The 15,367-nt window shown below is 48.2% G+C and overlaps 4 protein-coding genes across 4 annotated transcripts; 1 reads left to right on the forward strand and 3 right to left on the reverse strand.

Moving 5' to 3' along the window:
* Positions 1 to 476: 476 nt before the first annotated feature.
* On the forward strand, positions 477 to 3,608 carry M421DRAFT_68075 (uncharacterized protein; the record flags this gene model as incomplete). Its single annotated transcript, XM_033596475.1, has 5 exons — positions 477 to 1,355; positions 1,767 to 1,908; positions 2,185 to 2,311; positions 2,363 to 2,849; positions 2,949 to 3,608. 5 exons carry the CDS (start codon positions 477 to 479, stop codon positions 3,606 to 3,608), a joined length of 2,295 nt encoding a protein of 764 aa, XP_033446515.1.
* Positions 3,609 to 4,602: 994 nt separating this feature from the next.
* M421DRAFT_68016 (putative allantoate permease) lies at positions 4,603 to 6,214 on the reverse strand (the record flags this gene model as incomplete). Its single annotated transcript, XM_033596468.1, has 3 exons — positions 4,603 to 5,662; positions 5,723 to 5,979; positions 6,038 to 6,214. The coding sequence occupies 3 exons, from the start codon at positions 6,212 to 6,214 to the stop codon at positions 4,603 to 4,605; spliced, it is 1,494 nt and encodes a 497-aa protein (XP_033446516.1).
* M421DRAFT_221637 (uncharacterized protein) lies at positions 6,065 to 8,813 on the reverse strand. The gene is made up of 5 exons (XM_033588314.1): positions 7,828 to 8,813; positions 7,532 to 7,774; positions 7,246 to 7,478; positions 6,970 to 7,193; positions 6,065 to 6,922 (listed from the first exon to the last, which is right to left on the reverse strand). Exons 1-5 carry the CDS (start codon positions 8,533 to 8,535, stop codon positions 6,495 to 6,497), a joined length of 1,836 nt encoding a protein of 611 aa, XP_033446517.1. The 5' UTR covers positions 8,536 to 8,813; the 3' UTR covers positions 6,065 to 6,494.
* Positions 8,814 to 12,705: 3,892 nt separating this feature from the next.
* M421DRAFT_422950 (uncharacterized protein) lies at positions 12,706 to 13,372 on the reverse strand (the record flags this gene model as incomplete). The annotated part of the gene is made up of 2 exons (XM_033593319.1): positions 12,706 to 13,226; positions 13,296 to 13,372. Coding segments are annotated over 2 exons (210 nt in total), but the record flags the coding sequence as incomplete, so codon positions are not given.
* Between the last annotated feature and the right edge of the window lie 1,995 nt (positions 13,373 to 15,367).

Below are 15,367 nucleotides of genomic sequence, written 5' to 3' on the forward strand. Positions count from 1 at the left end.
CCAAACCAACGGAGTTCATTTGCGTAACGCATCATCCTGGTGAGGCCAGTGTCCGCAGGCCAGCTTGTCCAAAACGGTGGTCCGCTCGAGCAAGCTTCACCTACGCACCCTCAGCCAGCCAAACCGAAGAGACTGAGAATCACATTGCAGCATTGACAGCAACGAGGAAAACTCATTAGCCGTATTCTATCAGTGCAGAATGTGCAGACCTTCCTGTGGCATGCCCAAGTGCAGTGGGCAGGAACGTCCGTTTGCTCTTTCCCAAACCGACACACGCTACGTCACGCGACCGCGCGATTAGCTTGGCTCCGCCACACCCACAGTAGCAATATCGCGCCACAACACGAGCGGTCAATCCGTAAACGCCAGACGGACACGCATACTCGGCGCCGGTCGTCACACTTCATCCCACTACATGTACAATAGTGTTGCTCAGTGCATCAATTCCTCCAGTATATCTTCCACCCTCTCTTAGAATGCCAGTCTACCATGCTAGGAGTATCGCCGTTCGCCTGGGCTCGATGCCTCTCGCCGAGACAACCACCAGTGACGTTGTCCTTAAGAAGGGCGAAGTAGCCAAGCGACAGAGTGAAGCTGCCGAGAAGAAAATACTACGCAGTGGCTACCTGAACGAGAAGCGCGTACTGTTCCCCGGTGATCGCGACGGCTTCGAGCTCAATTGGCTGGGCAATGCACCGTTCATGCAGACTCAGGTCAGTCCTGACTTTACTCAATCCTCAGCGCCGGACCAAGACCCCAAAACGGCAGAACACAGCCGTCTCCAAGCGCTCACATTGCATGTCAAGCTTTCTGACAAGGCATTCCTGTCCGGCTTTAACAACAAAACACACTTGAAGATTGAAGTACTGTTCAATGGCCAATTGTCGACATGCTCCCTGATTCACACAAATGACATACGTTCTGGCGCCAAGTCTCTGCACCAAATCTTCGCCGGCTATCGAATAGACTTCCTTGCCGAGAGACCTTGGATCCTGCTGCCGCCTTTTACAACCGCCGACGGCGGAGTTCGGCGATTCCGCAAGACCATCACGCCGGCGGAGCGTTGGGAGGAAATCAGTGCTGCGATTCTGAAAGAAGCCGAAGAGCGAGGTACGGACAAGTGTGGGGAATCGCCCCCATCCGCTGCGTTCTTGCATGCAATGGCAAGCATGGATATGCCTGAGTGCGTCAAAACCATGCAGAAGCCGGGTGGCAGAAAGTTTGGTCTTGTGGATGTCGTCATTACGGCCGGCTTTGGCAGCAAAGTCACCACCGGAACAAACTATCTAAAGCGCCCACACAGACTCAGAGATTCGAACTACGTCGTGCGGTCCGCGATCGCGAGGGATGAAGAGGTTGCCGCAGCTGATTCTGACGACTTACAAGATACCACTGGCAAGCTGCCGCAGGAGACGAACCCGGATATCACCACAAATGAGGTAGATCGACGAGAAAGCGGCGCACTTGACGAGCGTTCTCGCAAGCGTCGAGGCATTTCATCATTCGAAGAGCTGCCGCAGCATTTGCCAAACAAGTCAATCTTCCAGAGCCCTCTCAACCCTTTCATGAGCAGGCAAATACCTATCTTGCCTCCTCCAGTTCGGCAGGCATTTCCGAACAGCCTCTTCCCAACTTCAGGTGCAGTCAGTCCACGTTGTCCGTCGCCAGAGTATCGGAGCGATGGCCAAAAGAAACCGCTAGCCGCGAACGATCGCAACCGTTCTTACAGCATATCCTACGAGAGCAACGATACGCAGGAACGGCAGCGTGACGCCTTCCGTGTGTTCGAAGCATACCACTCTCCCCTTCCAGAACCCGAGTTGCACGCTCTGCAAGCGGGCTCTTTGAACCCAGCCTTGTCCAGCATGCCACTGTCCGAGAGGACAGATACTCGTGGAATGATCGGCGGTCCGCCATCCGCAGGCTCACCTTCTATCTCTAGCCCAATGACATATGTTCCCGGCTACCAAGCTCCATCCTTTGCAGAGCCCAACTTCGCTGCGCAAATGGACACCACCATCTCTGGGACTAATGTCGGTCTTTCCACATCATTCGTGGCGCCGACTGCGCTGATGATTCCTACACCGGCAAATTGGCCAACTCCCCCGGGAACGATGGTATCGCCATACTGTCAGCCCATGCACCTCCCGCAGCCTCAAGTAAGCTCATACTCGTATCCTGGAGGTCTTCCGTCATACAAGCTCCCGAATGAGCTACCCAACCTTATACCACAGACACCACCATTCCATGAACACTCAAGACCTGCCCAATTTGCAACACCACTCAGGTCATCACCGCCAACTTTCCAACTGTGTGGGCCGCTACCGCCAACGGCAATGTTTTCGGTGACTTCGAAGCCTAGAAGAAGCTCGTCGCCCGACAAAAGTATCGCTGCGGACGGTCTGAACCATTATCAGCATAGTGTACTGATCAACCGCCTGGTGATCACCGGCAGGAACGGGAAGCCACTAGTCGACCACGTGTGGAAATTACCTCAGCACATAATCGTGAATCGTAAGAACGGCAATAGTGCCTTCGTTGGAGGTCCAGCGCAGACGCCTACCTCATCATGTTCAGAGACGGGCGCTCAGTCTCGTGCTAGGGAGAAGAACCACTCACCCAACAAGACTTCTTGGGCAACCTTTCGGACAGCTTTACCACCAGAACAGTGGCAGTCGAACAACACTGGGCAGCCTATTCACGATCAAAGGCGCGACAGCGTCCAGGATGGACAAGTTGAGCAATCGATGAACGTGCCGCTGCCATACCTCAGGAGACATCAAGGGCCTGTCAACGAGGCCATCCCAATCAACTCCAGGATCGATGTACCAGAAATGATTGCACCATTCGTGCCAGCACATTTGTTGGCTGCAGCTACGTCGGTGTCGGCTCCCACGCCAATGCGGGAGCCTATATTTGCGTCGCCCGTGCAGCCGACTACGTTGCAGCGTCGTAACTGCCCTAGCAATGCTTTACCAGGTATACAGGACCTCAAAGCGACCAGCTTTCTTTTCGATGACCCTGGGGAGGTTCTGCGCGAAGCAGCAAGGATGAGACGTTCCAGGTCGCCCACCAAACCAGCAGCGACAGCTCACGTGCTCCATGTCCAGCCACCAGCACACCCAGAAACTCAAAGAAGCTCGTCACCTCTGTCTAGTGTGCCTTCATCCCCTTTGGCTGAAAAACCAGCCGAAGTAGCTGACCACACAGGTATACCAAACCAGCTTACGCAGCTCGACGGCTCGCCGGAACGTACGCTTCCAGCAACATCACCGCGCAAACTACCCACACCTTCACTCAAGAAGCTATCCTTCGTGGCGCCAAAGCTGCAGGGCCCAGATCCCGCGACCCCACAATTATCCATATCGCAAAAATCAAAAAAGCGCAAAGCTTTGCACCAGTCGCCGACTAGGCCTCCGCGAAGCCCTGGCCGCCTCAAGACCGTGGACAACCCTCCACTGAACGATGACTGTGTGATTGCACTCGCCGAGAGCTTTGATAAGAAGGAAGAGAGAGGGGTTCTGCGACAGGTCAAGGGCGAGAGACAGGGGGTGTTCAGGGAGGAGTACGTGGTGCTTGCCGTGCGGTTCTTTATCGCTGGTGATTGATCTCAACCATATATGGGCTGACGATCTGCGGAGATTTCTACAGAGAGTAACAAGAGGAGAGTATGTATAAAAAGCAGATGTCTGGAGGTATTTAGCCAATGGAGCTACACCGGCCGGCGACAGGGAGATGCTCAAATGGAGTATCACGGGGGTAGAAAGGGATTTTACTGGTCAAAGACTTCATTGCCAGTTCCTTGTAGAAGTCCATGCATTCACTGAGAAATTGGCAAACCCGATGCCTCTAATGCTTTAATTGCTTTAATATGCAGCCGCAATTTGCAACAGGGCACATCCCGCGCCTGCGGTGAGAGGAATACACATTATCGAGCCCCGCATCTCAAAGTCAGCCATCCATCCTTTATTTGAGATCTTCCTGAATTCATCCCAAAAAACTCAGAAGTGACGATACATCGCAAACTTATCGGTAAAGGCTAGCAAGAGCAGAACAGAGATTCGACCGTGCAACATCGTCCTCATAACACCGTCTTACCACCCCATCCAGCAACTAGCAAGTGGTCCTCCAAACGACTTCGCGTCCTATCCTAGAAAATAACTACGTTAGCGCATGGTACGGCACCTGCAGGCTATCAGGTAGCAGAACGAGTCGGGTGCATGTTACAGAGAACTGCCTCTCGCAGATACTCTGAAGAAAGTATGGGCTAGCTTGATTATCTGCGTGGCTGTCAGTGACTGAATGAACGGTTTTGACGGAATGGGTAGAGAGATAGAGATTTTGTCAGGAGCCGCGATCGAACGATTCGATCAGGGGCGTTCATGATCGAACTTTGGCTTATGCAATGGGCTACGCTACATGTTAAAGACTAAAGGTGCGTGTTTAGTAGAGAAAGCACTCGGGTTCTGAGTCTGCCGCATGTGCCTGGTTTGTGAGCGATGATAGACGTTTCTGTTGGGACTGAAGGCAATCGCAGCTTGCCTGAGCCTGTGCAATTGGCTTAAAGATCAGGAAGATAGCAGTTTCGAATGATACAGTCCATCAAAGACGATACCTGAAGCCGAATGTATCCCAGTCCGTGACATCGTCGAGGTCCTCAGCTTGCAGGTCCACCTCAGCTACCCTCGTACTTTGCCCCCCCTCAGTAAACTTTCCCACCGACACACCGGCAGATCCAGCACTACCTTTAAATCCCTCATCCCTCTCCCTCTTCGCGTTTAGCCACTGTAAGTAGCACCTTAATACAACCGCCAGCCCTACCACCAAACAGTAGCAGACAAGGATCGCTCTGAACGCAGTGTTGTAATGCGGTGCCTCTCCTGCGCGAAAGAATTGCGGCCCAGCAATGTTTCCCACACAGTACGCAATAAAGAGTAGCGCAGTCATTGTCATTTTCTTAGTCACGCCCTTGTAGTTTGCGCCTACGAGGGACATGAGCAGTGGTATTGCGCCCGGGCCGGTGGACAGTAGGAAGTAACCGAAGAGCTGGACGCCAGAAGAGGTCTTTGGGCGTACGTAGATGAGTGAACTACCGACAATGGCGGGTATTACTACGCATATGATCAACATGCAGTTCATCTGCCGGAAACGACCGGCGAGGTAGCCCGTGCCGGCGATTGTGCTGGCTGCGATGACGGAGGCGGGGATCACGAGGAGGGTCGATTGAAGGCTCGTAAATCCAAAGCTCTTAAGAACTATATTGCCGAAGTTCTGGGTCCCGCCGTTAGGTATCTGAGTAAGCAAACTCATGCTGAAAATGATCCACGTCTTGGGATCGCGAAGGCATTCGAGCGCCTGGCGAAGCTTCCACTTGGTGTTGTCGGTTATTCCGGTACCTGCAAGAACTACACGGCGTAATGCAACCTCACGCTCTTCCTCGGTCAGGAATTTGGCTTCCGCAATGGTATCTGGTAAGAATAGAAGCATTGGAATACCCCAGAGGAATGTTAGTGCCCCGAGAATGATGTACATCCATTTCCAAGCCGGAATTGAGCCCTCAATATGGCCTAGGCCGTATGCGAGGAAGGATGCGACGAGACCGCCGACAGAATTGCCGGCGAACCATAGACCTGTGCGTTTGGGGATTTCATCTCGAGTATACCTATGCATCATCAGCATGAGATACCCCCTCTCATGATATGATTACCATCTTTAAGCTTACCAGGTACTCGTGATGAAGAGAAAAGCCGGTGTGGTCGTCGCTTCTGCAACACCGAGCAGAAAACGCACAGTGACTAAGCCACCATAGTTGCTGCAGACTGCAGTAAGGGCGACGACCATTCCCCAAATGAATGTGTTGGCTGCAAGGTACTTTGATACAGGAAGGCGCGTGATCAGGAAGGTCGTAGGGTATTCCCAGAAGAAGTAACCGAAGTAAAAGACACTGGAGACCCAAGAGTATTGTTGGCCTTTCAGATGCTGTCATCGTCAGCAAGGCAAAATCAGCAAAGGTAACAACAACAGCAATCGAGCTCACTGTGTCCTCTCGCAGACCAAACACTGAGGCTGAAGACAAGATTGTTTTGTCCATGAAGTTCAGGTTGTATGTGATGAACATAAGCGGGATGAGTCGCCAGTCGATCTTGCGCAGCACGCGCTTCTCCATGTCGTCTCCATGTTGGTCAGTCTCCTGGACTGCTTCGTGTCCAGGCATGGCGATCTTCATCTTTCGCTAGAGCTTGACGAAGCACTATGTCGCGCTGGCAGATCGGCATACAGGAAGGCCCGTTGCACTTAAATATGTGCCAGCCTGGCATGACCAAGCATCCGGCGCAAGTCTTATCGGTGCTTGACAGGGACCATTGCGGCTGGCCAACGATATCGGAGATAGTGTAGTAGAAGGATGCAAGGAGTGGGGTACGCTAAGAGTGAAGTGGGGATCTTTAAGGAACAGTCTTATTCCGTCGTGCCGCAGCGGAAGATAATACTCAGGCTTACCAAACGACCTGCCACGGGATGTTTGAGAACCCAATGACTTGAGAAAATGCCTCATCGCGCTTGTCAACCTGCTTGAGTAAAAATTCCCTGCCATCTCTGCTGCCGAATTTCAAATCTTGGCCAGAGTCCCGCTGTAGTTTGCTTGGAATGTTCTTCTGGACAACGCGATCTTGTTTCTCAAACTTCTCTAGCTCCTCATATTTGATGGACCACAAAACATTGTGTCCCATATTCGAAACGAATCGAACTCCTCCAGCACCAACGATGAGACGGCCAGTAGTCTTGTCTTGATGCGCAGTGTAGCTGTTGTAGTCGTAGGCAGAATCGAATGTAGGAGACAACGTTGCGAGTGTCGGCGCTATAGGTTTGGATGTTTGTGCGAGACGGGTTCCTTCGGCCTGTATGTATTTGATTGCCCACTCCGCTGCGTGTGGTTAGCAACATTCTACATCGAGTCGGGATGCAACTTACCGTGTGTTGGGATGTTCCATAGCAGACGCTTGGTGGGAGATACGAGAAGCCTGTACTCCGGGAAGTTTACAGCGACCGGGTAGAGCGCGAAGTACGTAACACCCATGGTGAAGGTCATAGTCTTGATGAGCAGCCACATCGGTATTAGAGCGGTGAACAGCGTAACGAGGCCGAGAACGATCAGACTACGTGCTGTTCGATGAGGCACGCGCCATTCGTAGAAACTTTGCACATGTCAATAATTTCACCGCCACAACGGATTTGCATGGCACTTACTTGCGCATGCTCTCGAAGAAGTTGGCTAAATCTGCGAGCTGGACCATGACCCACGGGCCAAGGCGTTCAAGAAGATCGTCAGACCAGTTCTCGTCGCCTTCTTTCACGATCAGCTCTGTTAGCGACAAAGCGGTTACGCGTTGGTTCTCTCGGTGTTCAATGTCTTCACGCAAGTCTTGCATGGTGTTACCATGGGCTCGGCGCTCGATGACCAGGTAGATGAACGCGGCAAGCTGGTTCATGTCAGCAAGTGCTTGATGGGTGAAATGAAGTATACAGAGCTTACACAGCCTGGGAGAAGCGAGTTGAAATACCATAGCACGGAGTATATCGCTAGGTATTTGGTCGTCGTCGGAGGGTGTTCCCAGCGGTAGACTCTACGTGATGTCATGATGAGCTCCTGGAGTGGTGAGGAAGCGATCAAAAAACGCTCGATGTTTGGCACAAAAGTCTGCTTTGACGGTGCTGGTGGATCGGAGCCATATCCGACATACTGCCCCCCGTATTGTTGCGCGTAGTACATGAGCAGCTGTCACTCGTCAGATAATGGCCAAGATGTTCAATGCAAGATTGGTAACTTACATGCTGCCCATATGCCTTCCAATCGATGACCAGGCCTTCCTGGGGGTTGTACTTCTCAAAGGCAGACCTTGGCTTCAGATGGATCTGTTCGCGCGGCAGAAGCCTGACCTTTGTAACATGACGGTCAAGTGTCCACCGTGCATAGGTAGCTTGACGCCCCTTCATCAATTTGGAGAGGTCTTGAATCGCGAGCAGCCGCTGTGCATCGGTCTTTGCATCCTCGACTGCCTCTGAAGCATGTAGAAGGTCAACCTCATTGCCATGAGGAACCTCCTTTGCTGAGATTTGTCCTGCAACCTGCTGGTTACTATGCTCTGACACTTTGGCCTTGACGGTGTCGACAGGGTTGTTGACGAAGTCTTTGAACGTTGCCTTGTCAGGCTCTGGGGGATCGGTCGCATACCGTGAACCCGAGGGCTCCTCGTTCCCCCCAGCGATTGCTGTTGTAGTTAGATCGAAATCATCAGAAGCCCTTCCAATATGAAGCGTTTTCCTGATCTTAACACCGGCTTTGTGCTTCTTCAGCTTGATGGACTCCTTGACATTGTGAGTGGAAGAGCGTGGACTGTCGGGCTCTGCGTCAATATTTGCGCTTTGTTCTGTATTGTGTGATTCTGGAATTTGAATCTGCGCAGACTCTGTGATCTTTGCTCGATCGAGTCCCACTTCGAATTCGTCGATGAGAACGGGCTCCTGTCGTGCTTGCATGTTGTCTCAGCCGTGGGTGATGCCACCTGTGATCAGAGTTTCCACGGGAGCTAAATCAATTGATTTTAGTAGCAATATAGAAGGGTGACGAAGTTCAATGGCCCAGGGCAATAGTAATAGCTCTTTCACACAATCTACAGCCTGTTTGGCTGCGTGAACTACTTCCGCGGCGTACATATCATGGGCACGTCATTGTCGGTCACTGAGTAGCGTTGCGCGACTGCCTTGGGAGAGACAAAACACGACAAGGCTGGAGCAATAACGATGGATCATAAGTCTTGAGTCGCTTAGGCATGGCAGATGATGCGTTCCAGCTGCAAGTACGTCGTGTGCGGGTGTCACGAATCGGACCGATGACAGCATGGTGACAGCTGTACGAAGTAGGAACGGCAAGATTTCCCGAAACCACTACCGTGTCCGTGCACTCAATGCGCGGATTCAGACAATGCGCCGAACCACCAAAACAGGCACCTGCAAAAATGAGGCTGTAGAGCCACCAATAATGAATAATATCATGAGATTTTGTAGAGTATTGATCTATAGACCTGTGCGAAAAAGCTACTCATACAAATTTAATGGTATTTTGTGGCGGTGCGGCCGCTGCGTGTAGTAACAGTTAAGCGCGCAGGAGGAGGCGTTGCAGGCTTTGGGTGACTACGGGCACCCACACCTCAGCGCGCAGGCTTCTGTTTAACTGTAGAAGATTTTGAGGCTGGCTTACTGCCTTTTAGGGATAATTTGAGAGCTTTTGCAGCGCTGTTCTCTTGCTTCTTACGTGCTCTTTCAGCCTTGCGCGCATCGATGGCTGCTCGCTCCTCAGCCTTGGCCTGGTCTCTCACTGCCTTCTCCCTTGCTCGCTGCTCACGCTTCTCCTCTGCAATCTTCTCTTGATATAGCTTATTAGCGTGACTTAATTCAGCCATCTCTGCTTTTTTAAGCTCTTCTGCCTTCTCCTGCTCCTGTCTTTCTTGCTCACGTGAGCGAGCTTCCTCTACTTTGCGAGGAGACCAGAATACAGCGCCACCGTGATACTCTTGATCATGCTGTAGGTCAAGAGCCTTGCTCTTCTTCTTGTGCTTCTTCTGAGTCCTAAGAACCTGTTTGAGCCCATCTATCTCATGGTGGAGTAGCTGGTTTTGAACTGAGATGTGGTGGAGTGATCGGCGGAGCTTTTTACTCTCCTTACTGCCCTCTTCCTTCACAACCCTGCGCAGCAGAGTCTCAATTTTGAGCCAATCCTCGCCAGAGTAGACTGAAGAAGAGCTGCTGTTGCTATCAGAGGCCTCAGGGGTATTGCTGGCGAAGCGTTTGAGGATAGCGTTGGGCTAAAGGGGTTGGTTGGTTGGTATTCATTTTACGTCTAGTTGATGAGGATGAAGTCCATTATCTCGCCTCCTGCAGGGCATATACAACGTGCTAAGCTATAGAATTACAGTGCTGCCACTACGTTAGAAAGTATTTCTTGCCTACACAGGTATTACTACTATTTTAGAACTACAGCTCCCTGTCTAGTTAGGGAGACTAAGCTATGTGTGTACATTAGGGTAGATCCCTTGTGTGTTTTTAGAGGCAGTTAATTGCTAGAGAAGTGGGAGAGAGGAAGAGTAGGAAGGAGAGTAAGGAGAGAGTATAGTTGTTTGCTACTGTTACAGCACAGGGTAAGCTACTAGGGGCAGACCTTATTGTAGTACTGTGTAAGTTAGATAAAGGCTTTAAAAGCCTCTAGATCCCTAATTAGCGCAGCAGTATACGCTAGGCCATTATTCTAGCTAGATAGTGGTATAGGTAGTTGAAGTAGCTATTAGCTGAAGGCTCCTAGGGTCTTACAGCAGAGCGTAAGGTGCTCTAGTGTCTTGTTACGTCTGTATAAATAGGTAAGTATTGTGTTGTTGTAGCTAAACTTTTAGTTATACTATACAAAGTTACTGTGCATAGATTAAATTAAGAGCAGTCTAGCTAGGGTAGCTCTTAGTAGGTCTAATTCACGTAGTCTGCTGTAAAGTAAGTAGCCTAGCTCCTATCTTCTATACTATGTAGAGAGGCTTTCTTTCTTCTTAGACTACTAGGTCTGCTATGTGTTGTGTAATGTTTTGCAAGCAATAGATTTAATGCCTGCTAGTGTAGGAACAGCAGCCTTTCTAGTAGGGAGTAATAGGTAGTAGGCTTCTAGGTTTGCTAGCCTATTAGCCGCTTTGTTTCCTTTAATGCCTAGATGTCTAGGGGCCTATTTGACAGAGACGTTGTGTGTCTCTATAGCACTATAGCACTCTAAGAAGGCCTATTAAGAGGTAGGGGATGCGCTGCCCTTTAGGCACTATATAACTGAGGTGCTGTCTATACATAGCTAGATTTAGCAAGTGTTAAGGGCTAGTTGTCTTATAGTGTGCTAGAGGCCCCTCTATACTCCTACTACTTCTGCGTTAAAGACGTGTAAGGTAGGGTAGAGTAATCTACATCTAGTCTGCAGTTTTTTTCTGCCCTAATACACTGCAAAGCTATAGGCAACCTACTTTTCTCCTTCTTTTGTGTACTATTTAGAGCTATCTAAGAAGATAGCAATATCTAATAGTAGGAGCTAAGCCTACTATTCTTTAAACACCTTAGCTGCTGTCTTTTTATCTATACTAAGCATTAGGTCTGTTTAGCAGCTAGGTAAGTAGTAAGAGAATATTAGTATTGTCCTAGGTATCTTAGGTAGAAGAGATCCTAGATACTAGACTTTAGTCTGCATTTGTTGCAGCTTTCTAGCTGTCTAGCCTATGCTCATCCTTACAGCTACTGTGTGGCTGGCTAGTGGGTGTTCTACATCTATAGTGCGTAGATAGGTTGCAAAACAGAGTTTAGCTTCTTCTAGCGCAGTAGCAGCTGAAGGTAGTCCAGCGTCTTAGAAGAGAGTAGCAGTAGGGGTTGTTCGCCACACTAGGAGGATGCCTCTTGCTGCTATTGCTAGTGTTTTGTCTATAACAGCTATGTGCCACCTAACATAGGTGCTAACTTGTGCTAGTCTGCTAGGTTTGAGTGTGCGTGGAGGTTTAGTTTAGCCTCTGTACCAGCACTCAGCCCTATACAGAAGAGACAGGTATACGCAGGCTATAGTAGCCTTGTAGAGAGAGCTGGCTAGTGGTCTGTGTGCTAAGTTTGCTAGGCTGCAGATATGATAGGCTACCTTGGCCGCCTTTGCGTTGTGCGTAGCTACATGCTGCTTAAAGGTAAGCTTGTAGTTAAACTAGATCCCTAGCTATTAGAGGGCTGGCTAGGTTCTTTACCTGCTTAGTAAGATTAGATTAACTATAAGCTGCTTATCTACCACATAGGGTGGCGCATAGCTTCTCTTTTGTTAGGTAAGGTAGATTATTTCTTATTTTTCTAGCGCAAAGGTGACCTTATTAGCTGTGCCCTATACTCTAATCTATTGTAGGTCTGCTGCTAGGAGCTTAATATTCTTATCTAGGGAGTGTAAGGCTTAGTATAAGCATATGTTATCTGCGTATCTAAATCTCTTCTTTGTGTCTATAGACAGCAGCTCTGCTAGATACAGTGTGTACAGGACTAGGGAGAGTAGTAAGCCCTGCAGCGTGCTGCAGGCAACTAGGTAGCTAGGGGTAGTGACTTAACCTAGGCAGACTAAAATCCTTTAATTAGTTAGGAAAGAGTTAATAAAGAGGATAGTCCTTTATAGCTATCCCTATTAGGCTATCTAGTAAAGCAGGTAATTCTTAAGAAGAGTGTTAAAGGCGCCTTGCATATCTAAGGTAACTATTATAACATGCTAGCCTTTTGCCCACGCAGCTTCTGTGCTGTGAGTGAACGCTGCAGTAAGATCTACTACTAATTACTTTAGGAGGGTGCCTTTATACTAAGGGCTAAGGATTTTGTAGGTTATAGCAGTCTATGTAATTTTCCTAGCCACTGTTTGTTTAAGCCCCTTTCTAATGCAGGAGAGGAGTGCTATAGGCCTCTATAATTAGGGTGATGTCTAATCTGTCTTTCCTACCTTAGGTATTATAGCTACTTCTGCCAGCTTCTATTGTGCAGGAAAGTAGTTTAGTTTAAGGCACCACTAAAAGATCTGTTGTATAAGTTCTCTAGCCTAGGCCTAGCAGGCGCAGAGCAGTCGCACTGTAGAGCAGTTAGTGCCTGGGGAGGTGCTGGTGACCCCTATTGTGTTTCGCTCTGACTCCTCTAGTGAGATGTGCGTGCTCTACAGGAGAGGGGCCGCAGTCTCCTGATCTGGGTGGTGGCTAAGATTGTTATCTGCTGTGTACTAATTAAGGACTTCCTGTCTAAGTGCCTTAGCCTTCTCTAGGGGGTTAGATATTGTCCTGTTGTCTATAATAAGAGGAGTGTCCTAGTTCTCTAGTGTAAGCTTATGCTAGGCAATAACCTTAAATAGGTCCTTGTTATCCTTAGCACTATTAATAATATGCCTCTAGTACTACCTTTTAGCCTATTAAACTGTACTCTTAAAGGCTTGTGTTTCTTTAAGGAGAGGTCTACCTAGGCAGGTTTGCTAAGCGCGCTTGTAGGCTTAATAAGCAGTCTTTCACTCCTTAGTCTACTACAGCGCAGCGCGTCCTTCCTTGTGGTTAAGCTTGCCTGCTGTTTGTATAGAGTGCTGCACAGTCTCTGTCAGCAGCGCGACATAGTTGTCTAGTTCTGCTGCATCCTGTGCTGCACGCGGATCTGGAATGCTCTAAGCGCCTATTTCCACTAGCCTAGTGAACTTTAGTAGGCTTGCCTCTAGGACTCTGTAGTAATACTAGTCTAGGTGTAGAGTACTAGGTGTGGAAGTAGTGACAGAGGTTACAATTGTCTTATAGTCTAACCTGCTGTGTATGCTAGCATCTACAGCAAACTGAGCGAACAGGACATTAGAGAAGGTGAGATTAATAACATATCTAGCACAGTGTGTTAGCTGTCCTGGCACGCCAATATAGTCTATAGAGGCGGCGGCGGCCCACCTGGCGAGCTCTATGCTGCTGCTAGCTGCGGAAACAGTGGGTTTGAAGTGTAGTAGTCTGGCCAAAGGCCAATAAAGGATATCTACTTCCTAACAACTTTTGCTAAAAAGCATGCACAAGTTAACTAGACGTCTAGTTAACTGCGTAGATAATATATATCCAGCTTAAGCCAAGCCGGCTAAGCTAATGTAACCGGCTAGCTCTAGCTCTTCTTTAGCTTTAGAGTCTAGACCATTACAAGTAACGTAGATTATCACCAAGCCGGCCATATCACCGAACTGGCCATTTTCTCTTAGCACAACTAACACAAGTTACTGCAACTACAATTACTTACTATTAAATAGTGACCTAGTATACTGTATGCTTATATTAGATTTAGAAGATGTTTCTATACCCTCCTAGCACGTTTGTGCGTTGTGTCTAGTTTTGCTGCAGTTCCTACAGCGCTGAACAGTTAACTAAGCTCCTAGTTAACCACCTCTACCCTAAGTCTTCTTAGATGGCTGAGCTGCTACACACGCCTCAGCAGCTACCCGCAATGCTGCTGGGCCATACTCAAGTGTGCCACTATGCTGAATCTGCTTTCTCTTACGCGATTTTCTCTTAGTTATTACTGCTAATTGCTCTTCAAGCTCTTGCACGCAGGCCTTAATAAGGACATTTTTATGCAGTATCTCTTTAGCCCCTTTTACAAGCTTTAAGAACCCCTCTTATACTACACTTAGTAATTGTTAGAAGGAGTTACTTACAAGCTTAGATTAAGACCTAAACTTGTGTGTATTGCTTAGCGTCTTAGATTGCTACAGTATTTTAGGTAGAGGTACTACTAGTAGGGTATGCAGCTGCACTTTAAGGCAATCTAACACTACCTATATATTAGTAGGAATAAGCCCTAATACCTTAAAGGCCTTTTAGTAGTTAACCTTTATAAATATATTAAGGAATATGTCCCTAAAGGCTAGTAGGAAGCCTTCCTTATTAATATAGAAGATGTGTTAGTGTGCTAAGTCTTAAACATATTAGGAGTACTTATGCTTTAATAGCAAGAAATAGACTATATTAAGTAGCTAGAGGATATATAATAAGTAAGGTAGTATATAGAGAGTAAGGATTTAGTTCTCTAGGTAATAGTCCTTAAACTCCTAGTTAAGATAGCTCTTATAGCTGTCTAAGATAAGCAACCTATACACTCCTACCTAACATATCTTTATATACATGTTAAAGTGCTTTAACTACTTAAGGCTAAGTGTGTTATTTGTCTAACTATTCTTAGAGACTAAGAGCTTCTAATTATAGGGTATATCTGTCTCCTTATACTAGGCAGAGATGTAGATGCGTCCTTTGTAGATGATGAAAGGTAGGGTTGCATACCTAGCAGCGCAGATGCTCTGGATAACGGTAACCCACTCGCGATCACCTGGCTGAACAAGCTCTGGCTAAGCACGTCTCTCTAAGCCTGTTACAACCTTTAAAGACAAAGCAACGCCTATCTAGAACCTAGTTTTATTAAAGTTATGCATGTTGTTATTGCAAACACTATACTTAACTTAAGTATCCTCTACTAGCTTAAACTATGCGCTAATTATTTTAGGATCTTCCTGTAGTATCCTCTACCTATCCTTAGCTTAATTAAAGGCCATTTTAAGCTTGTCTGAACGCGTCATAAGCCTGCTAGCCTATAGTTTGCTAACAGGCTCTTCACTACGCACACTAAGTATCTTATTAGCTATATCTGCCACCTCACATAGCTGGGGCGCAAATCCTCGCGAATTAAGGTTAAGTATATACTAGGCTGGCGGATGGGTAGGGTATGCTTTTTTACGTTTTGGCTTATAGCTTCTTAACTAGCAGAGATACGCTTACATAATCTA

The sequence above is a fragment of the Didymella exigua genome (genome assembly GCF_010094145.1).
Source record: "Didymella exigua CBS 183.55 unplaced genomic scaffold M421scaffold_23, whole genome shotgun sequence".
NCBI classification, from domain to species: Eukaryota; Fungi; Ascomycota; class Dothideomycetes; order Pleosporales; family Didymellaceae; genus Didymella; species Didymella exigua.

Coding starts and splice junctions, on each gene's coding strand:
- M421DRAFT_221637 (XM_033588314.1), bottom strand. CDS start 8,535: ATGCAAGCACGACAGGAGCCCGTTCTCATCGACGAATTCGAAGTGGGA. Junction 7,775..7,827: donor GGAAGGCATATGGGCAGCAT/GTAAGTTACCAA, acceptor GACGAGTGACAG/CTGCTCATGTACTACGCGCA. Junction 7,194..7,245: donor TTCTTCGAGAGCATGCGCAA/GTAAGTGCCATG, acceptor ACATGTGCAAAG/TTTCTACGAATGGCGCGTGC.